Consider the following 24,825-nt stretch of genomic DNA (forward strand, 5'->3'; position numbering starts at 1 on the left):
GAGATATTGTGGACACAGAGTGTAATAGCTTTTAAAATAAATGGTTCTTCCAACTTTAATACAACCAATATTTGATTGAACAATTAGCCATCCTAGATTTGGTTGAGCCTGCTGAGCCTTTTTACAAGCCCCAGCTCAGATTTGACTAGTTCCCACTAAAGCAATGTGTGGCTTTTCTGGTTAACAGTTCAATTAACATCATCACGGCTGTTCCTGCAAAAACATATAGGTAATTTTAACAGGCAAATTACACAGACAAATTACTGTAGAGCTATGAAGAAGAATGTTGCAACAGGTTCTCCTCTGTCCTTTTCAGCATACCTCAGTGATGCCTTGAAATTCTTAATGTGACTTATTTTGTCATTTGACCCTGATTTTGATTTTCACATCACTTGCACTATGAAATTACACAGGGATACACGTGTGCACAGAAGAATTCATACAAGAAGAAAAACATTTTCTCGTATTAATGTCACTGTACTGAGGCCAAAGTTCCTGATTATTGACCATTTAACGTGAAAATACTTCAGATTGTTTTTTTTTTTAATAATACCTGTAGCTTCTCAAATGTTTCTTCTGTTAAGCTCAGAAGCCCACAGCTCTTAACAGATCTATTCTATGCAATGGCATTAACAAATTTTAATTATAAAACTGAAACACATACCTCATATCACAGTGGTAAAAATATATACATCTTATAAAGGAATTTAATTTCCTTATGTAGAGCAGAATTTTATGCATTGCTTTTAATCAATAAAATTGGTGCAGTTCTTATTCTAAATGGGCCTCTTTTTTTTCTTTTTTTTCTTTTCTTTCTTTTTTTTTTTTTTTTTTTTTTTTTAATGCTGCCTTTTACATAGAATCCCAAAAATCAAAAGGGTCTCCAATTAAGAAAACATTTTCTGTTGTGCTGAATTCATGTTACCGTACTGTGAGCTCTGACATTTTGTTTCTGTGGTAACCAAAATCAGCTGATTAGTTGGCATGGCAACAGAAAAGATGTAATCCCAGCAGACACACTCTAATCAATGCCCCCAGCACAGATGGTCTCCGGAGGATCAACAAGAAAGAGGCTGGCAGGCATTCAGTATATCACGTGGTTGCTCTAGACTAGGCCAGGAAAAAACTAAAAAAGAACATTTCTCAAACTAACCAATAGCTTTTTAACCCCTTCACTGCACTTACTAATTGTAGGAAATTCAGCTGCTTGCACAGATGAGAAATTACTTAAGTCCTGTTCCTTATTGCTCAGATTCTCAGTGCCCTGGTACAATGCACCTAAAACTCTTCCCCCTTTTGTTAATAACCACTTCTCAACCCTGACTCTTTGCTTGGAAAGAAATCTAACACTTACACAAATCTGGGAAATGCCTAAGATTGCTCGTAAGGATCAAAATCACCGTGAGTTTTTTAGTGCTATGCTTGTGAATCAAGCCAATGGACCCACTGGTGGGCACAGGAGGAGACTTGTCCTACCAGTGGGTGCTCCTGTAGTGAAGGTAAGGCTCGCCTTTGTGAGTTTATCAGGAAATATAAAAATCACAAACTGCAGAAAAACAATTTGGCTACACATAAAGTTGGAGTGTTGGTAAACGGAGTAGTAGAAACACCCCTAATGCTTTCCTTTACCTGGAGAAAAAAAAAAGAAAAGAAACATCTACCAGGTAAATGAACACAGTAGTTACAGCTTTGCTCTCTTTTTCTCCACTTTAATTCACTAATTGTATATTTTATGGTATTTATTTATATTGTGATAAAATCAATTTTTAAATGTATGCCTCACTTTACATGGAGCAGCCACCCTCTAAAGACAAGCTGAACTGTTCATATTCTCACTGATAGGCAAGTTCCAGCCATATTTGTTAGAAGAAAAAAAATTGGAAATGCCATTTGATACATTTATCCAATGCTGCAGTAAGCAGTGAGCTGCTCTAACTGGGAAAATGTCGAAATGAATAAAATGCAGCTGTGGATTTCTGCTTCAATACATGATGAGAACTATTTTAGCCCATCATATTAGAAGCTAGTGAATTTGTAGCTTACAAGTTGTTTGTGAAATTGAGACAGCTATTAACAAGAATGGCTGGTTTGCATTTTTGCATTAATAAAACACCGTGACTGGGTCAAATTCAGATATGATATGAGGAGCTATGAATTCAACTGGAGTGCTGCTTGTTATGGGAGGTCTGCTTCTACCAGCAATGCTGTGGGAGTTACGCACCTACCTTTGGGTGCAAGATCTGCGTCCTTGCTATCTCTGCTAGAAGTTACACACGCACAGCTGAGACAACATTCAGCTGTAACTTATTACTGAGAGTGATATATTTTTTTCTCTCTTATTCCACCAACTACTGCCTTTTATTTCAAATTTTCTTACTTACCCAGTCATATTCTAACATATGGCCATTAAAAAAAAAGATTTTTCCTCCTAGAATCCAAATAAGACCCCCCCTCCACCCCATGTGAACTTCTCTAGTGGGATGCAGAGGTTTTACCAGCATCCCCAATAGAGCCCTCTAAGGGATGCCCACGGGTGCTATTAGGGCTGTGGTACCCAGGAGAGCCTCATGACTCCCTGCAGGACCAGCACTCCAGGACATGACCAGGCTCCCCTTCCTGAGGCTGTATCCAGCCCTATCCCTGCTGCTATTCTATCTTATTTGCTATTGTGTTAGCACTAACACAAAGCTTGGGAAATGATGGAGAAATCCTTTTGGGGAGCTCTGCAAAGAAGCAGCTACCATACACCCCCTCCATGTTCTCTACCCGTGGCAGCCATGGACAACTCTTTGTGAGCAGCGAGGTGACAAAGAGGGGCCACCTAGGAATATCTGGTTTCTTCTCATTGCTCTCTCTGTGTTTGTGTCTGTCTGTGCAAGTCACAGGGGGCTGGAGTGGAACAGCTGGAACAAATACGCCGTAAAATGCACACCTCCCAGCTCACCAGCGCTCTGCACACGAGTGACTTCCTCTCCCTCTTCTTTCAGCCCCACACCAAGAGGCATAGAAAAATCAGGGAAGCCACTACAAAGGGACTGGACTCACATACATGCTAAAGCTACATATGCTACATATGCCATGCAGTCCCTGGTCAATAGTGTCTTGTTAGACTCTGAAACGTTCCCACTCCTGCATGCCTAGGGGAACATGGATAGGTTATCTCCTCCTGATGCACCTCCTCCTTCTGTGCTTTTCTTCATGAAGATTGACACTCATAGAGATGAACAGGTACACAATATAAAATAAACAATTTCTGTTAAATTATGGAAGTATACCTTTCTGTTTTCAAAACTACTTTACCGATTTTGTATTTTTTTATTTTTATTTTTTTTTGTCTCAATTTGCATTTTCCACCTTTTTGGTACTGTTTTCATAAATATATGGCACTCAGTTTAATTACAGGATTGAAGTGGCCAATGCATGAGGATAATTCAATACCAGTTACAAATATTGAATATGTACTAACTAGCTGATGCAGAGCATGCTTAAATCAATTGAGTCCTTCCATTGACTACACTGCCCTTTGGACCAACATCCTACTGTATTAAATCACTATTTTCCTAGAGATTTACAGTTCTTGGACTGGGTAAGTATCAAGTGTAAAGCATTCCATCCAAAATGGTAGGTATCAGCAATGTAAAATCTCATTGTTGCTTTAAAATCAAGCCAAGAGAAAAGGAGCTGGGCAGGTAGAATTTAATTCATGTATATCTGGTAGTTCCGGAAACCTGGCATTATGTACTTCTCTTGCAGTCTTTCTTGGAGAATTGCAGAAGATGCCCACAGAATTTTCCAGTCACGTAATGAATACAGAAAACAGTAATTAAAGGGCTTCAAGGGTTTTCAGTATTAGAAATAATCTCAGTCTACCAGAAAAATGCAACAGCCAATATTTTTCACTCTCATATACACTGAAGAAAAAAAAAAAAAAAGAAAAAAAAAAAGAAAAAAAAAATCAACAACATGCTTTATTGAGTCTTCCCTGTTACCTTGGTAAACATGGGTTTTCCATGCTGAGTGACCATGGTGCATTGATCACAGTCCACTGTGATGGATGAGTTGTGGTATGACTCTTTTGAGTGCTTGAGAATGTAATACAGGTCTGTTACACCTCCTTCAAAGACAGTGCTAAAATAACGAGGAATGAGGGTCCTTCCAATTGCTGTGAGGAAAATACAAAGCAGAATTCAGCAAATGCTCTAGGTTATAAAATCTCAAACCATTTGCTAACAGAACATGAATAATTTTAAGTGCAATGAAATCAAACTTTCATTTAAAGAATTTAATACATGTTCTCTGTCTGCTGTAGAAATGAAGTTGCGTCTGCTCCCATTGAAATCAATGAAAACGACTTACTCTATTCAGAGGGAGTGGGCTCATCTTATTTAATCTTTTTATGCTGATGGTGAGTTAGAGTCACTCTTGAAACCATCTGCAAGTTTTTTGTCCCAAAGTAATTATAATACAGCGAGCCACATGGTGTCAATTACGGCTGAAAGTTGGGTATTACTCATAAATGTACAAATACAAGTGGTGAGCCTTTACAGAAACACATTCATACACCCCAAAAGGCAAAGCACATTCATATAAAGGGGACTTAATATGTTTGTGTATGTGTGTGTGCACGTGTCTATTTATATGTAGCCACACACACATACATACACACTGTGAATTGAATAGGAAGGCTACTGCTGAGAAATTAGAGCCATGGAGAAAGAGCCGAGAACGCAATACGGTACGTTATACAATATATGACTACCCATAAGCCTATCTGAGATTTTTGTTTAGACTGAAAGTATTTGTGTCACAGGCTAGAAGGTCTGAGCAGACACCTAAGCTAGTTTACATCTACCACTTAAACCCAAGAGGACGGACTCAAGGTACCGAATTCTACAAGTAAGTAATAGTGACCTTCGGCGTGTATTTCAGACTAGCAGAAGCACTGACATCAAAGGCAATTATCTCATATGCAACTGATGTTTTCCACTTCCTTTTTTACAGATAAATTTGGACGCAACCTCAAGCTTGTATGACAGAACACTTTAGTTTATAATATACCGATACTTCCATACCAAATGAGTCATTGCTTTGCATGCATTAATCAATCTACAGTAATTCTGAGTGGTGGATATAAAAAATTACATTATGCAGAGGGAAAAACCGAGAGATCTAAACTAAGTGTTCTGGAACAATGAGATAGAAAAGTCACCATCAACAGGCAAAATTAGAGTTTATTAGTTCCTAATTTGTATTTACCCACTAGGACTATGTGGTGACTCATGCCTCTCTCATTTGCTGTATACTTTTTAGAGTAATTTCTAAAAATCTTATTTCCAGAGGAATTTTGCCAGCATACGAACAAAGGCGCCTGACCCTAAAAATGTATTTGCAAGTGGGTGTTGTAAATTAAAAACTATGGCGTTTTCACAGAAGTAGTTCTGTGAAAACTGTTTCTGCTCTATGCATTACAATGTGGAATATCGCCTGTGCAGTCAGAATGCACATTACATAATGAAAATATACAAATATAGAAAATTAGGACTTGTTAAAGCTTTTGCTGTAATATTAGATATTAACATCATTTTATGTATAAAAATATACTGCACTCTCTGGATGTGGCTGACAATTCAATGAATACTTTGAACAACTATTCTACAACTCAAGCTCCTAAAAAACCCACCCACTCACTGTGCATATATTAATTTTCTACAGTCTTTTAACTTAATTTAGAGAAACTGAAGTCCAGTGTATCAGAGTAAGACTGATCTCAAGATTTAGCTCAAATTTTTCCATGTTGGTATGGCATATAGTAAAATGTGAAATTTACCCATCAAGTTAATTTCTTGCTCCCCTAAGGCTAATTAGTGCAAATTAAATTTCCTGCTAATCATCCTAAGCGGTGAACGTGTGATATGAAAATCCAGCATTCCTACTGATTGTGATAAACCTCTATTCATGTGACTTAGGCACTGCATAAACATCTTGAAACCATTTTAACTGCAGTTTATAGACCATTCCCAAAGTAGCACGGTCATACAGTGCTGCTTTCTGCCTTGTGTCTGCAGCTATAACATATTAAAGATGGCTAGAAATACATTAAATACCTTATTCTTATTACTTTTCCCAGTAAGCACTATCTGTGCTTGCCACAGGGATATGCTGTGAATAACAAAGCGGGGGACCAAAAGGATGAGGAGGTGCACACAAGGATATGCCCCATGGAACCTTATTTTCAGCTGCTGATGCACATGCAGACCCTGTCTGTCTGTAAAAGTGAAAATTGCTAATGTGAATGTCTAGCATAAACAACTAGAGCTAATATTCACCTCCAGGAGAAACATTCATGGAAACCCTACTAACAAGCAGACCTGTTCACAGCTCACCGTGTCGCCTTGCTACGGAAGACTGGAGCAGGTTCAAGGCTTGGTTTCTCTTCCTGAAGCACTCAATGGCTTAAAAAGATCATTTCTTTTCTAGTATAAACATGAAACTCTCTACAGCAGTAACAAAGCTTATTTGTGCAGAATACATTTCCAAGTACAACAAAGGGCTCTGGAACAAGCTCTTATAAAACCTAGGATAGTTACAAACTTTCTGATTTTTAAATGCAAAAGGCTTTCCTTGATTTTTTTCTCCTCCAAAACGTAACTCTGTATACAAACACTCAACTCTGCTGTGTGCACACCCTCCTTCCTTGGGCATAGGAAGGGGAATGCAGCAGATGGCCTTTCTCCTCCCCATCACGCAGGAGGTGGACGTCCCCAGCTGTGGATGTGCACACTCCTCCTGTATCTGCCCCTGTTGGTTTGTAGCAACACCATATATCTCCTGAGGGACAGAAAACTCAGCTGAAGGCTCCTTCCTAGGAGGACTCAGAGAAATGGGAAGGCAGAACTGTTAGACAACTTGATATTTGTGGACACTTCTCTGGGCCATCCCACCAGGGCTGCTCAGAGGGGAGCTCCTGCTATACCACACACTTCTTATTCCACCTGAAGTAGCACCACATGGACACCTCAGATCCACTGCACAGCCCTTTGTGACTGCCTGCAGCAGCAGCTTGAGGATGGGCAGACTTGGAACAGCCTTTCCTGGGTGCCAGGGCCTAGGGGAACACCTGCCGCAGGGTTTGGCTGCCAGGCAGCCTTTCCTTCCAGCTTCTCAGGGGAATTCTTGCCTGCCTATAGCAAGGCTTTCTGCCTACATCCTCATGGAGTTCCCTGTGACAGGATCTCCTTCCAGTCTGGTCCATTTCTACTCTCACTTATTTTTACTTTTTCCCTCTCACCTCCCAGTTACTATTTTGCTCCCCTATCCCACCTTAGTATCATCGAACTTCTTGCTCTAATTTAGTCTCCTCTTTTCCTTCCTCCTCTTCCCTCTTCTCTCCTCTACATCCAGGTCAAGTTGCTTCCTTCTCAGGCCACCTGGACCCTGGTGCATCCGCTGGGAGCTCAGGAGAAGGAAGGGCTTCCTGCTGTCATGTGCAGCACTGGTTGAGCCTTCCCTGCAGGCTCTGGAAACAGGATTTGCAGTGGAAAAGTCCAGGAGTCCATGTAGCATGGAGTACTTCAGAATAGAGTTTTACCCCCAAAGATATATACATTTGCTAAATTCAATCCGATTTCCATGGAGAAGAAAAAAGGCAACTCCCCACCACAAAGGTGAAAAACCCTCCCCAGAGCATCATAGGGATTCTTGAACATAAAAAAAAAATTGCAAGAATTTCTTAGCATGGACAAAATATTTTTTTTCATTTTTCAGAGAAAGAAATCCTCCTTTACTTAAATAAGAACTGTCTACAAGCAAAAAAAAAAAAAAAAATATATATATATATATATATATATATATAAATTTCACTTTTATCGGTTTAAGTTTGGCAAAATCGTAAGTAACTAGAAGTAAGTTCTTTTAATAGGGCCTATCAAGCAGTATTAATAATAGATGCTATTTCACCTGCCTGCAAGAGCAGAGTAGAATAGCCATGACTGCAGATGCTGAGACTCTGTGCCCAACACTCAGGGTTAGGAAAGCTGGCATAGGTTCTTACCTGCATCTATAAAAATACTAGAAGGATCTTACAGTGACATTACCCAGAAAAGACCTCTTTGTGGTGTGAGATATGATGCCCTGCACTCAAAAAAACAGATATACTATAAACTGGAAGGAAAATTCTCCTGTCCCTCAGCATTCAGGCATTAACTCCAGATTGCTGGAATGTTGCTTTAAATTATCATTTTGTCCTGAGCAGCATCCTTCATCCCTAGCTGAGGCTGTGAGGCTGTACTATTTCCCCAGAGAAGCAGGCACTGCCCCTTAACGTTTGCTTCATTTGTGCTAGCAAATCCCCAGACAGCAAAGCAAACTGACAAAGATCAGCTGGATTTAGCAACAGGTAATAGTTATTTATGTGATGGTGTCTGTAAGAAAGGTGTGTCTGAAGTGACTGTTTTGCACAAAATATAGTCACCCGCTGGAATGACGTACCTTTAGCTTGTTCCCTGGTGTAACAGCCTGTCTGCTTGTGATTTTGTTTACCTTTCTGGTGGATCAGAGACCTAAATGCAATTTTAGAATTGAAATATGATGGCTAGATGTGTGACACTCCCCTGGATATGAGCAGTCCAGAAATCAACTAATCCAACCTATGAACAAAGGCAAGAAGCTTTATAGTCCAGTACCAGTTACATCATATATCATTTCTGAAGTATCATCCCGGGGGGAATTCTAAAGGAAAGAATGAAACTATCTGAAATATTAAACGGCCCCAGGCCTGCCTCGCAGGGAGGGAGACACTTACGTCATGCTCCTGCTTTTTGGCTCCAGCACACAAAGGTAACGATTGGGGTGCACCTCTGTCACGCCGATCCTAGCGACCATTATTTTCACACTGTCCTTTCATTTATATCCCCTTTTAAAAATGTTTGCCTGAGAGTAAAATACTTTAATCTCTCAGGAATACGTTTAAAATTATTTTTCCATCTGTCCCAAATTGAGCCAAAGAGTCTAAAGATCTCTAGGTGGGAATGATGGTAGCCCATGAATTTCAGGAGGCTTGCAAGCCTCAGACCAAGCCAGAGGGGAAAGTCGGTTAAAAAAATATTCTGTAATATAATTGTGGTACCACCACACACCATGTGGTGGTGGTGGTACTGTTTTGTTGTCTTTTTGTGCTGTGTTTTTTTTTTTTTTTCTTCCCCCCCAAGGAAGATTCAAATAAAATATAAAGTAAACGTGTTTTTCTAGCTCACAGGAAGCGGGTATTATTTGTGGGCTAGGAACAGAAGAACACTTCCTCCCTTTGTGTGCCAAAGATAGGCTGTCAAAATCTCAGTGCCCTCTCTGCAGAATGAAGGTTCACGGCCTCTGTTGCTGAAGCAGGGCTTGATGGCAACCCCCTCCTTGCTTGCTGAACTTGTCAAGGGTTGCCTTTACTGCAGAAGCTCTCAGCAGCAGAGACTCAGGTTTAGCAAACACATACACAGCATGTAAGAGAACTGCTAAATTGGTATAGAAGTTAAACAATAGCAGTGTTAATCACTAAAATAAAAATACTGTTTTGATTGCTTCCAGACTCTTTTGCAGCTCCGAATCCTGTCAAGTCCTATGTCTTCAATTAGAACTATGATATAAAATAAGTAATAAAGCAGACACAAAAGTAAAAACATAAAATATGAAAAGCCTTTAAAGGTTCTGGAGAATCAGCAGCAGAATGAAAAAAATACACAGCCTGTAGCTTTTAAATCAGCCCTGTCTGGAAGCTGTGGTGCAGACTGCAGCTGATTATCTCATCAATGTGTTATAGATGGGGTTGAAGAACAACGCTGGGTGGGACTGCAGGTTTTTTTGGCTCCCAACCCAATGTGTGCCCTGTACAGCTCTAGGCAGACCATGAAAGCCTCTTGCTTGAGAAGTCATCACAGTCGGATCTCAGTAATGACATGGAGAAGTGAAGACCAACTTTCCTTCAGCCAGATCAAGGGACTAGGAGATGACTTCTTACTGATAGCAAATGAACTTCCCTGAGCACTGCAGAAGAAAGCCTGAGCTTTCTGTTAATTGTTAATTGACATCTCTGGGCATGGCTAATTGACATCTGTGTGGACCAGAGCCTGGCATATTCATTTATGCATGCTTTCGTAACCAAAATAAATGAGTGCACAGAGAGCAAAACATGATGGAGTTACACAGTGATGTCATTACTGTTATTTTGCCCATACTTTTCCTTTTGTTTGATTTTTTTTCCTTTTGTTGCCTGATTGTTTCATTCCCCTCAGTGAAATATCACATCAGGTGTGTTCTCTACCAGACTGGCTTCACCTGGCTGGGATGCAGAGGGAAGGATCCTTGCCTTCTCCAGGCTTTGTGCAGCAGCTCTGCTAAAGCTGGGCAGGAGAGCAAGGGAGAGGACCAAAGCTGGGCAGATGATGGGCTCTGGCTGTGGGCACTCTGCAAACAGAGCAGGCTGCTGGTGTGAACACCCCTCCACGTTTCTGAGACCTTATCTGGTGAGCAGACTCAAACCCAAACAAAAAAGATTCTGTCAATTGCCAAGAAAAGCTACTGTCAGATTTGATGGTATGGCATGAAAGGTAGTGAAAAGACAGTCTAATTAAAGTCCAAATTCTGTTTTGGAAATGTGTGGGCCACGTTGATTAAACCACCCACATGCATCCAAGGGAAATTTTGGCACACACACAGACCTGTCCTTTTTTACTCCCTATCTAGTGGGTAAAACTAGGCTCCCATCATTTAAACTAGTTATAGAATAACCATTACAATGTATGATTAACTTGTATTTATCTTATAGGAAAAATCTAGCTATTTATGCAAATGAAGTATTAAATAAAAATTAAATGTCTGATTTAAAATCTAATACAATAGTAGCAGTTATAATATGCTATACTATAAGTTGTAGTATACTACTACTACTAATAGAAATGCATTACATTGCGTTTAAACATTCAGAAAATATCTGTATAACCTACAGATGCTATAGTTTTTAATCTCCATGATGTTTGGAGGACAGTTTCCAAGTACTACCTCTACATTGCTAATAAAGTACAGGGTTTTGGTAAGTAAAATTAGCTGTTTAAACATTCCTCCCACGTTCATACAATTTTGTGTTTATTGATATACTTAGAACTCTGTGGAAATTGGGGAAATCTAAGGTTTCCGACCATTTTACCTTTTTTTTCCTCAAATTTTTTTTAACAAAACTGCAACTAACAAACTCAACTTTTTAACAAAACTACAAAGATGTGTAACATGGATTCAGTGGTGTGACTGAGGGGCTTGAATCCTTTCCACACCCAAACCCCAAGTTAGGATGTTTTCTAATCCATGATACCTGCACTATCTTATTTATTGTTGCATCAATAGTATCACTTAACAGTTTTAAACAAAAATAGTAAAACATAAAATTGTACGTCTCTTTCTTCTTCTATGGTTTCTTCCATTCTGTGTAATTCAAGAATTGTGTTAGGTTCGACTCTCCTTTTTCTTCCAATAATTATTTTCTAACAACATTTTACCCTGGTGAGGATTTTCCAGTATAATTTTGATTCAGTTGACAGTTTATTTCTTTTCTCAGAACTCTGTAACTAGCACTTCAGTCCTCTAAAAGACACTTGAGTCAAGAACAGGTAACAGAAACTTCATGCCAATGAGACCTCAGCTTAACTCTCCACACTCTATGACCCTTATTCTCACAGATACATAATCTGCAACTCAGTCTTAAATCCATCTCTGTGAAGAGAGACAATATTTTGCTATAATTCATTTTGGTGTAAATTGCCAGAAAACAACTATAAAAAACTTTGTATGTCTCAACACAGCAACACTCCATCAGCTTAGTTTTTCATTAAGTAACTCAATCAGTTTACCTATTATAATAAATTTCCCTCCCAACCTTTTCCTTATTATACTAGCACTCTACTAAAGCCTTAAAATAACAGTGTACTACAAGATTCAGAGCCTTCAGATGAAGAGGGTTTCAGCACCATAGTAAGAAACTGGGGACCAAGGAATATGGAGACCAAATGACAAAGAGTCCAAGATCCCTTTCAGAGGACCACAGCTCATGGCAGGGCTTGGAGGGCATCTCTGGGGACCATCTGGTCCAACAGTCCATGTGGACCAGGGTCACCTACAGGGGGTTGCCCAGGACGGTGTTCAGTCAGGTTTTGAACATCTTCACAGATGGAGCCTCCACACCCACTCTGGGCAACCTGTGCCAGTGTTTGATAACCCTCTGAGGAAAATGCTTTTTCTTATCTTGAGATGTAATTCAACATAAGAATGGTGTTTCACTGGGTGACTCAGAGAAGATTCTGGCTCTTGACTCTTCTTGACTTGCCCCCATCATATACTCATACACCTCAATGACATCTCTCTTCTCCAGGCTACACAGTCCCAGTTCTCAGAGCCTCTCCTTGTGTGGCAGATGCTCCAAGCCTCTGAATGCAGTCACAGCCCTTAGCTCCACTCACTGCACTACACCCATGTCTTCCTCCTACTGAGGAGCCGGAAATCCTAATGCAGACACATCTCCTCAGTACTGAGGGAAGGTCACCTCCCTCAGCCTGCTGGCACCATTCTCTTTAACACAGCCCTGGAGGCTGTTGGCTTCTTTGCCACAGGGCTTATTGCTGGAGTCTCCAGCTTCAGTGTCGAGGCTGACTGCAAGAGTGGTGACAGGACACACAGAAAGCCACTGTCTGTTGAGCAGACTGACCATGAAAGGTTGGTGTATCATAACCAGCACCTCAAACTCCAGCAGGAACAGCAGAGTATGAGCCCCGCATGGTTCTGTACCAGATTCAGGCTTCACGTTTTTGCTCTGTGTCCATCAATTTTAATAACTCAGGGAGTCGATGCTGTTCTCCCTTATTCTAACTGATCATAAAACGAAAACTCAGAGCTCAGATAGTTTGTTGCTTAAATTAGGTTTAAGGTATAAACCTGAACTATGTTTCTAGTAGCACAGAGCAGCCATACCTTTACCCCACACTGAAGAATTCAGAATTTCTAATGGCAGCCAGTCTAAGCTGATTTTTTAGGCTGGGGGGAAAATGGTTTGAGGGGTTACCCATGTATTTTTTTCACAGACAAAAGACATACTGTAGATGAGGAAGTTGTAGCTTTAACTAGAAAACTTCCACATCTTATACATCAAAATTATCATTCCCCAGCAAAGACCGATACACCAATATTTCAGTGAAGAAAATATTTATATTTGCATAAAAAATCTGCACTTCGAATGCTAATAAAACCAGAACAAATGGTTTGCCTGGTTGCAGAATATAGCCTATGCTGATCATTTTGTTTGAAGAAAGAGTATTTCAGTTAACTTTGTTCAACAACTGCAAAGAAAAAAAGTTTTAAAGGCAAGCCAAAGAGGTTATTCACAGCTGTATGACAAACCACTGTCAAAACATAACAAACCACAACCAAACTCAAGCAGAAAATGACAAAATGTAAGACCGTAAAAATGATGGAAATTGTGCAGGACAGGCATTTTAGATGAACAAATGCAATCTGTACCAGCATAAAGGACCAACACAACACAGAAAATGATACCCAGAAAAGTCATCTGAAGAAGTAAAGGCAAAAACATAAAATTCAAATGACAGGACACCAAAAGGAACAGACAAAAAGCAGGCAAACCATCCAGTTGTATTAAATCAAGCACACCCCTGGCCCCTGACTTCATCTGACCTAGCAGAATAGTGAACACGGCATTAAACAAGTTATGTAAAAACACAAGCAGAATGACATTAAGATAAAATGATATTGGCCATACCCTCACATACTGCCACAATCCTGTGGCAATAAAACAAACATAGGTACTCAAGCTGATCTAGGGCAGAGCCTAAAGCTCAGCATCAATGACTAGTTGATGCAGAAAATGGGTGTCTGTCTGTGGCATGTTCATGCTGGTTGTAGGTTAACTGACCAGTGCATACATCTGCTCAATCTCCTGTTGATCTGAGCCCAAATAATTCCATGAAAATTAAGCAAGTCCCAAGAACCACCCCAAAATCTTCAAAGATTTTGGCCATTAAACTGGGGATCTTTCACCAAAAATTGTATAAGTACTCAAGTTATTACTACAAAAGCATGTCAGAAGAACTGTTGTGCTACATATACTGGTGCAAAGTTGTTCTGAAGGCAGCTGCCTAAAAATGTAATTCTACCACTCCTGATCTCCAGTGTCTCCTCTGAACCATGCTGAGATGGGAAGCTGAAGCAGCAAGGAAAAACATCTTATATGTGCTCTAAAAATAGTATGAAACATTTACAGCCTGCATAAGGGAAGGATAAACAACTGACAAAGTACTGATCTGAATAATGTATAGGACCCTTAAACCTTTAGAAACATTAAGAGTTGTGAGCAAATGAGCCAGCACATGGTATGTAGCTTTTTTACTTCTAAAGCTCCTGATTTACATCCAGGTGAAATCAGCAGCGACATGCACCTTTCATGAGCTGCAACACTGCTAAATCATGGTTTTGATTTCAGTCCAGGTTGTGGGTTCCAGAAGAGCATCTCACACCACCAGTCCCATGCCCAGTGCTGACTTTCCTGAGCAGAAGCCTAAGGACAAACACAGCTCAGCTCAGGCAGGATTTACTTTTTCTTGGATGCATTTTGCATCTCTCTGCAAGCCCCTTTTTCATGAGAGAAAGCTACCAGCAGTACTTCAGACAGCTAGTTTAAAGGTAGTTAAAGCTACCCCTTCACTGTGGTTAGTACAGAGTAAACATAGTCATGAATGGGTCTATTAAACATATGGTAGGCAGATGCCAACTAGCTCTGCTAACACTGCAAGTAACCCAAAAGCTATGTGTCTGCACAGCATGGCACTGTGACTATGCAAGTGAACTCTGGGAAGAGGCAGGATACGTTATTTTGGGCTCGGAGCCAGATGTGAATGGCCACATGGCTTCTGGTCAGCTTAGTGGGTGGGCAGAATGGGCTCACATGGACCTTTGCATATAGGCAGAGCTGACCTCCTCAGTGCTGGAAGCCCTTTTCATGCCGAGGCCAAAGGCCATGGTAGGCAATGTGGAGGAGAACAATTGTCCCTCCCCTGAACGTAGGACTTTGGGCTTAAGCACCGTCAGTCAAGCATCACAGCATGGCCCGCATTCAGGTTAAAAATATCGGAGGTGAAATGTGTTTATATGGGCATCAAAGGGGCCGTAGCATAGTGGGGAGTGTGTCTGGAGAACTGGTGGGAGGTGAGGGGTTATGGTGATATGATAAAAGATACACGAGGCATTCTCAAAACCCTGAAAGTGCATTGAGCACATGTGGATTGATAACCAGCATGATTTTTGGGGTAATTTTATGCTGCAGACGTATGAACAATATCTCACCAGTGGATAATATCAGTTGTCGGTTATATACATGTTTTATAACAACCAGAATACTCTTTCTCAAAAAGCTGTTGGTGGTTAGCTTTGATTTCTTTTTTTCCACAGCAAAGCTTGCTTTCCCACTCTCTTTCTCTTTCTCTTTCAAGCTAATGGAAGCTAACTGCAGAGAAAGCAAAAAGGTATTCAACACACTAGACACAATAATTAGGAAAATATTCTACCATTTAAAAGTGTTTTGTTGGTTTTAAAAGTGTAGATTGTTTATTATCCTTAAAAAGAAGGCAAGTGCCCTGTGTTCAGCTATACAAATCAGATGTCTGACAAAATAATGTCAAATAATAAATAACCACTTTCAGAAAAGGGCAAGCAATGTAACAGGTTTATAAGCCTCACTTAGAGCACACATTATACGTAATTTTTAATAAAATTTTATGCAGTAAGTAATGCAGAATGCTCTTAACTTGGAAAAGGCAACATCTGTAATAAGTGCTATAACAAATCCATGCTGAAGCTGAAATAACCTCTTCCTATGTTTTCTGCCATTTCAGCTGTACAACACACTTTTCCATATTTCACAGAGTCACTGCACCATCTTCTCGATTTATTGTTGTTACAACGACTGACTGTGATTTCTGGAACTGCCGCATGTAAGGTGCAGTCACTGGGACAAAGCTGAAGCGTCACAGTAAGGACAGCTCCGGGGACTTCCTGACCACAAAACACAGGCACCAAGCAGGATCAGCCCAAACACCTGCCTGGAACAACGTCTGTGCTCGACAACAGCCATATAAAAACCTAAGAATAAACAATAAAAAAAGACAAGAGGGACATGACGCTTGCCCTGGCCCAATGTACCCGCTTCCAAAAATGAACAGGTGGAGTGACCAAGGTGATGGTTGCATTCAGTTACGCATGGAAGTCACGGCTGTTAACACCCTTGTACAACGAGATCGCAGGGATTCCCATGCTCCAAACAGCAACCTAACAACTCTTGTTTCAATTACAGAAGCTATACAAACTTTATGATCCCAGGCTGGAAACACACCCCAGAATTTCTTTTGGAACATATTTTCTTACAGAACTGGAGAAATTCAAGGTGGGAAATTCTTCTCCAAAGTTTTAGAAAAACATTTATTCTCCTGCAGTAGGTTGTGTCCATAGGGTCATGGTGCAATGCTGTCAATAAGCATCCCTGATGACATTGATCCCAACTGATAACTCAGTCTTCTGATATCTTGGCATAATCATGGCTATCTGATTCAAATACTCCTTGGACAAGTTAAATATATTTTTTTTCAAAAAACACGGAACTTGAAAAAAGCACAGAAATCACTGAAAGTGGGAAAAATGATCAAATTCGATAATTTTCACATTTGTTATAGTCAAACGGGGCTCTCTGAATAAAATAAATAAATAAATGAGATGTTCCACCTTGCAATGTAAGAATGAAAAAATTGTACTGTACATACACAAATTTGAACCATTTCCATGGCTTTCAAATCTAAGTGATTTCACTGAGCTGTGAACATTTCATAGATAAGATTTATTTTTTATTTTTTTTTAACAGCAGCATTCAAACTTAACCAAGTATCTGAAAACAAATGTGTGTGCTAATTACTGCAGTGAATAGTTCGCTGACTTATTTGTTTACAAAGCCTAGCACCATGTAATAGTAAGCTTGGAAGGAACTAATTCATACTTTTTTTAGACAACAAATAAAAAAGGATAAACTGCAAAAATGGCAGTCAAAAATTTTTATGTTGTGGGCATCCATTACACAAAAGAGTAATAGAAAGTAACACTCATCGAGATATTTTTTACTATAACCACAGAAAAATACCTCTGGCTAAAGCCAGTCTCCCTTCACTATACTCCTACGTGAATATTTTAAAGTTATTTACCCCCCTGCTAATTCTGGTCTTATTTCAGATGCTATTCAAGGACAAATCCTGGTCCCTCATGGATCTCCACTTCACCAGTGGGAATTTTGTTTGCGTAATGGTAAGAAACCCAGAGGAAAATTATCTCTGTTGCTGTGAAGTTGTACCAGCAAACAAGGAGGTGAGGGCGGAGAAGGAGTACTGCACTGGTGCAGGACAGGAGGCTCCTCTGGCACTCCTCCCTGCTCATCTGGATCCCTAGTACAGATGGATTTTTTTCAGTAAAATTGTGGATTAATTCAAAACTAAAATGTCATTTTTCCCAGACCTCTGCACAAACCCTGGACTGAACATGACATTTCAAGTTTTTTTGGATCAGCACTCTTGTATTTTATACAATACTTTATCCACATCCCTCCTGTCTTCCTATTCGTAAAATCAGCACAGCTAGAAATATAAATTAAAAGGTTATTCTTGCATACCTCACATCTGGTTGGAGTAAGGAAGTGCTAAAAATCAGATAAGAGAGCTAATTCTCTCAGGTTTTTGAGCCTGAAATTCTTGCTGTTTCCTGCCTTTTTGAGAACCTCAGAGGCAAAGGGTTCTTAAAAATGGATGGTTATTGTTTGCCATTGAAAAAGAGTGAAATTAACTTTGATGGTCTGAGCTATAGCTTGGAACCTATCACTAACTCATTAAATATTTGAAAGCATGCATGCTAATGTAGAAAACAATTCACAGCAACCACTGCAATACTGAAGACTCTTCTCCCCTGGACTTGGTAGCCAATAAATGCCCCTGCTGACTGCACAATATAACACAGCCCATGTCACGATATAATGCAACTCATGTCACATCACTGCAGAAGGATTCATCGAGGGCTTTGGCTTTGCCGCATCACACAGCCGAGTCTCGCCTGTTGCTGCAGATGCAGCAGGAATACCAGCACTTGGGGACCTACGTGGCTGGAAGAAAACAGCAACCCTCTGTCAGAGCCTGTTCTTTGTGCCTGGCGTGGCATGCTCACTCCAAGAGGGATCAACATTTATCAAACTGATCCTGAATTTCTTCAGCTAACCCTCTGTGCACGCACACTCCCAACGATATCCTTCTGGGGTGGAACAGGAGCTGCCAGCCGTACCCACGCTGTGCCAGCAAAGCAATGTCAGCTTGACTCCCCAGAGCTGTCCCAGTGAGGTGGTGTACAGTGTAGTTTCAACCAGGGGCTCCAAGGGACATTTCTCACCCTTAGTTTCTCCTAAAAAATCTACTGTTTCTGAGGCAGATGGCAGGCTGCTCCCCCAGAAGAGGCAACTTCACAGGAAGCCTTCGCTCTGCGTGGGGATGCTGCTGAGGGGAGCTGAACTTCTGCTCCTCCTCCATTATTTCCACCTGCTTTATTTCCTGGGTTTCATCACTTGTATGTCAACCCATTCACATTTTGCTCTCCCATTTCATAAGCTGTCTGCTCCATTCCCTGTCCTTCAAATGGGGACTCCCATGGAAGTCACTCACATGGAAGTCACTCAAAGCCTTCCCATTGAAGAATTTGTGTTTGCCACTTGTTTATTTGTTAAATTATCAGCATGCCGTATGTTCTGGATAGTGATAAGTACACCCCAAACTGCAGAAGCTCAAGAAAGATGATGGGAATGGTTGAATTTCAGAACACAGGTTTTCTTGCAACTGTGCTAAGATTGGAGAGCAAATGGTAGTACTAACAAAACAACATTTTTGTTTACTGCGTCAGAGCTACAAGTTACACTTGAAGAATGACATTCTTAACAGTGTCAAAAAAAAGTGGCGTTTGCTTTATAAGAGCAAATTTTAACCCAAATGTGATCAGAAACCAAAAGAAATTTTCCCTTTTCTTTTTTTTTCAGAGAAACTTTTATATTTACACTCCATTATAACAAAAGAAAAAAAAAAAAAAAAAAAGACAATATCCATGTTGTGTGTTTCCATTTTGTCTCTCCGGAGGTCCCAGAAACTAAAAATGGTTTCCCATATTCTATAGGATTTTATCTGAAGCACAAAAGCACAAAGCCTTTATACAACTAGAAGACTGGTGTGGAATAGGCAACTCCTTCACATATTCCATCTCCCCACCCTGCCTGTGGTGTGCTGGGTTGATGTATCTCAGGCACATTGCAGTGCTTCCTGCCAACTTTGCAACCTAGTCCCAAAAGGACTTAGCTTTTGAAGACTGCCAGTGGATGTTTCTTAGTGGGCATAGTGAGATGACAACTATGAGGGATTCTTCCAACTACTTATCCATCTACGAATCATTCTCCTAGATTTAACAGGAATTGCTGTCCTGTCTTTATTAAGGGTGATACTGAGCAGGGGTTTTGCTGAAACTTCGAATAAAAACTGGACTGCCAGCAACATCAGCTATGTTGAAGGAAAGATTCACTGGCCACTTGCACATCTGCTAACCCCTAGAGCACACTCCTGCAAGATGGATGATCCATATTACCGATACCATAATCGTGTTACTGTAATGGAGAATTACATGTGCTCTCTTTTTGCCTTTTTTATTTTTTCTCAATGCATCACTGACAGTAGTAATATGAACCTGCTCCTGTTTGAAACATAGGGATCCAGAAAACAAACCGATGCCAGTGTGTCTGCTGCTGAGCAGAAGGATTCCAGTGGGTTCCCTGCAGAACATGATTCCAGTAGGGGTCATCTGTTGCAATATTCACCAACCTAAATATCATGAAAGGAGTTATTCCTTACTGCATCCTTTCCTATCCAATGCTTTTTTGAGTAAAAACTTGGATGTTTCTTCCAATGCATATTTTTGAGCATCCCACTGATGGTGCTTCGAAAAAAACCCTAACTATCTGAAGAAACAAGCATCATGCTGTAGCGTTGTTGCCTGTCATGGCATGGCAGTTCATGCTACAAAGTGCTGTGTCACCTGGTTCTCTCCGCACCGTGGTCCTGCTTCCTGACTCCTCCGCAGCAGTTACACAATTTACTTTACATATGGTTTTGTTGGTGAAGTAAGATCGCATTACCTGAAAAAGTTTTGGAAGCACAGGCTCATTTTCAGAGCAAATCCCTATGTGATCTGGTACAAAGGTTCAGAACTTTCAGATCAGTGTTGTGATCACGTGGGATGGTTCCCTTCCAGAGCTGCAGAATATATTCTGAAATCAGAAAATTGTGTTTATTTACTCATGCTTTTCAATTATTCAATACAGAAACTCCCCTTGGGACTACTGGGAAGAGCCAACAGCGGTTGAGGCTTTGCTGAGATATAGAGCGGGCCCTGCATTTGAGCAGACAAACTTTCCTAGAGCTCATTACAATTTAGGCTGCCTCCATGCAATACGATTTGTCACCGTGATGCATTGTGAATTAACATATGCAAATCATGAATTAAAATATGCAAATCACATGTAAATCACACTTATTTTTAAAAGACTTGCCTCAGAAGGGGGATGTAGCTGTCACTTTTAACAATAGCAAACACCTAATAGCAAACGCCTACATGTAAAACTACTAAAAAGACACAGTAGTGGTGCTATGTTGGAGCACATCTGAACCCACATCCTCTTTCAATACACCAAACAAGTTTTTATGAGATCTCTTTTGGTATTTGCTCATGGTGCATTGCATACATATGCCACTAGCAAGTGTTTTAAAGCAGGATAGCTGGAAATATTGCAACAGATAAGCTTGCCGAGAACAACCTTTCCCCTGAATATGTAAGCAAGCATATAACGCTCTGCGAGAGAGATGGTAAGTACTGAAAAAACTTGTACCATGAATAAAAAGGAAAGACTTGGCCTGCGTTATTATGTCCCTGCTTTTTTGTGATAAACTGACCCCTAAAATGGAATCGCACGCTCATGATGAGCCCCAAATTTTAGTTAATTTATCATCATATTCCCTTGAAAAGCTTGAGAACAAATTTCAAAGCTGTTTCTATAATGTCCTATGGTGCAGAGTAGACTGGGGCAGTTATTCATCAAGAAGCAATTATTTTCACTCTTGTCATTAAGTTGGGTACTTAATATGTGGGAAACAGCAACAGAAAGCTTATTGCAAATACTGCTCTCCCAGCCTAGCTCCTAATCTACACACAGTTTGGTAGAAATACAGTTGTAGGACTATAAGTATTACCAAAATACACCAGCAACATCCTAGGGTTGGTCACAGTAGTAGCAGGTAAATGGCTATTATCCAGCTGAAGATTATCCCTCTTGGCACGCAGGAACGAAGCGTGGTGCTGCAAATGTATCGGTGTGAAAGGGGTACACCATGCTGCTGCAGGACTGCTTTTCTGTGTGAACAAAGGCCAGCTTGCTGCCCACCTGCTGGAAGTTACAAGCCCACAGGAAGACACCACAACCTTGTGATGATTCCTGCTCCAAAGGAGGACTTGGCGAGGAGACGAGAGACACGAGCTCCCCTCCAGGGTCAGGAACCCCACAGGAAGAGCAGTAGCCAATAGCAGGAAGGGTGACTTCTAAAAGGCCTACAGCTGTCCCCAGGAGTGACCATGCTCCAACAGGGTAGTTTGCAACCGTTACTTAATTCTAATTTCAGCTACCCATTTTGTAGTAATTGATGTCTGAATAAGAAATTCAACAGCTGCCTGTATGACTGAACGAATTATATTCTGCTTACAATACCTTCTTAACTCAGCCACCCACTATGGCTGAAATATGTGATTGCTAAATTGATTTTTCATTAATTTAATCTTCAAGGATGATTATTATTCTGAGGCTGGACCACACACAATAAAAATAGACATTCTATTAGTCATATAGTCGTAGGGCACATAGGGAAAAAGCCATGTGCCCTGGCTGATAGATCCAGGCTGATGTATAATTTGTTGTTCTAATGCCAACTTGCAGAACACCATTGCTTCATGGCAGTTGGTCTGACAAAAGTGAAAAGAAATTTGGGCCCCATTAGTCCTTTTAAAAAATCTTGACCTTGAAAATATGAAACTACTTGGAAGAGATTATTAAGTAGCTGTAATAATGTAAAATAATCCCAATATTGACATTTTAAATTAAGAAAAGCTCTTTTTCATTTCAGGAGACATTTGTTAGCGGATAGACCGTGTATCCTGAAATTACTCTGCAATAGTTTCTCAGTAAACATATGCTCTTAAACTCAGGGAACATTATTACCATAAAACACATCCTTGCAAGAATATAATCAATTAGCAAAAGTTCTTTAATATGAGGCAGTTCACAAATATATGTCACTGAAACCACTCACATAAATAAATGTTTGCAGGAGAGCAAGAGGGTGACCTTAATGCTTTTTCAGTGAAAACTTTCCAGGAAACAATGACACCTGCTCCAGTGAATAAGCAATGTGGTCAGCACCATAAACTGGTGGTCAGTGCAAACCATCTTGAAACTCCTGGTTGGTAACGTTTTCAGATGACCTCTTTTTTTCTGGCAGTCACCATTTTGCAGGTCTGAACTGTCCCAGCCAAAGCAAAGCAGCAGAACACTGCTGACCTCCTCGCACCCTAGAGAGTCCAGTTTTATTTCTAAGGTTAATATTCTGTCTTTCAGTGAGATTTTCCTTTCATTTCTGAGAGTAACCCAGGCCCAGAAGATTTCAACATGATGCCCCAAAACTAATGAACTAATTAGCTACATCAAAAATGCCTAAAGCTCTGGACTGTGCTGAAACTGGTAATAACTCTACCAGCTTATATCCACAAGGGACCTCTCTTTAACGCCAGATCTTCAAAAGAAAAAAAAAAAAAAAAAAAAGAGAGGGAAGAAATGAAGGAAAACAACTAGCCTCTGTCATCTTCTCTCCATATTATGAGTACATAAGAATCACAACAGGTTGTGTGATGAAGGTTTGAGGAAAGGAAGTGTAGCAATACAAAAGATATAGATGGTCCTTGATTCATACCCTTCTTTTTGCTTGCTGCTTAGCAACACATCAGTGTACCACATTCTTTTTTTTGTTTCAACTTTCCACAAAAAAAAAGGGTGTTTATATTGGAAGAACTGTTTTTTTCCAAACCTTATGCACAACCTTCTGCAACGTGCATTATGGTAAAGCAGCAGATACTCAGGGATGGAGAGCCTAAAGTTCTGTAATTGTAATTCTTAAATCCTTTCCAAGCAAGTAGTATCCATTAGTGCAAGACAGGCAAACACAAAATATTTCCCCATAAGATTTTTTTTCTGTTGTTTAATAATAATGCTTGTCATTGAAAGAGCTCTATTAAGACATAGCCCCAAAAATCCATTACTGTAGGTGAGTATAACCTCTGCACAGTTGAAATTAGATAACCTGGACCTGTTTTCCTCCCATGAACCCCATTCTCTCCTTGCATATATTTTTTCATTAATTTTATTTTCTAAAGTCATAAATTAATTTAATCCAATACAAATACTTTTAATAGGAAAACTTTCCTGTATAGTTGTTACTGACAATTATCAGAACAACATGTATTTTTAGCTTCCCAGCACCTTCATGTTTATTACCCTACTAAAAAGGATGTGCATTTAAAGTTCTACTAGTGGAATGCACATCACAACAATGGTAACCCAAGAAGTTCCTTCTGTACTTTGAGTCAAATTCAACCTCTTTAGTAAAACTTACTACCACTCTTTTCCAGTGAATTAGCTGTGGAAACAAATGAACAATGGATAGAGAAGACAGCATGCTTTTTTCATATTTTTTAAGGTTTGCAATTGTGTGCAAAGAAGACCAGGTTTTTAGAGATATTAAAAGTGTTTTATATCATCTGGCCAGCACAGCAGTTATATTCACATCCATTTTGGTTTTTCTTTGCCAAAGTTATGTCACATATCCTTAACATAAATAAGAATAATTCCATAATTGTATTTAGAATACAAACCAGCTTTTGGAAAAGCTAAAGTGCATCTAGTAAATCTTCTAAGTCTCAGTACTTCAGAGCAATGTTTCAGATATAGATGAAAATAACTCTCAAGGAAAGGCTGCATGTTGCTGCTCAATATCAATTTCAGGGTAAACAAGCTAGCATGCTCTAAGCAAGCTGTGCCATATATGAGGCAGAGAGAGGTGATTAACAGCAACGTAGAACATAAGACCTCATAAATCTGAAGGTTTTGTCCCCTACTTACTCAGCAAATCACACCATATAATCTTCTCCAGAAGCTTACTGAGCTCTGCCTTTAAACTGGTCCATTTCTTCCTTCACGGTTACTACTGACTCAGACACCATTGATCTGATGACTAGAAACGCTCTTCTAATTTCCAGCTTACATTTACTCATGTCTATTTGTTTTATTAGTGTCAAGTGCTGCTTTTCTCTCATGCTGCTGCTTCTTTCCCTGTATAGTGTGTGGACAGCAATCCTTTCTCTTCTCAACCTTTATATCATTGGACTAAACAAGCCACAGTATTTCACTATTTAGTTTTATTTTTTTATTATTATTTTTTTGCTTCTAGATCATTTTAATCATTCCTATAGCCCTTTCTAACACTGCTCCAGTTGGATTTGATTTTTATTTTTATTTTGTTAACAGGTTGCTTTTTTTTTCCAAAGAGATCTCTCTAGCGCTGCTGCAACATT

General features: G+C 39.9%; 1 protein-coding gene across 17 annotated transcripts in view; it reads right to left on the reverse strand.

Annotated features, from left to right (window-relative positions):
- The window catches only part of LDB2 (LIM domain binding 2), a 244,960-nt gene that overhangs the window by 48,997 nt on the left and 171,138 nt on the right, over positions 1-24,825 (reverse strand). For all 17 annotated transcript variants that reach the window (XM_084516471.1, XM_084516470.1, XM_084516467.1 and 14 more), the window contains one exon: positions 3,990-4,162. In XM_084516471.1, coding sequence (XP_084372597.1) covers positions 3,990-4,162 — 173 coding nt within the window. The remainder of the gene's footprint in view (positions 1-3,989; positions 4,163-24,825) is intronic.

The sequence above is a fragment of the Aythya ferina genome (genome assembly GCF_964211825.1).
Source record: "Aythya ferina genome assembly, chromosome: 4".
Classification (NCBI taxonomy): domain Eukaryota; kingdom Metazoa; phylum Chordata; class Aves; order Anseriformes; family Anatidae; genus Aythya; species Aythya ferina.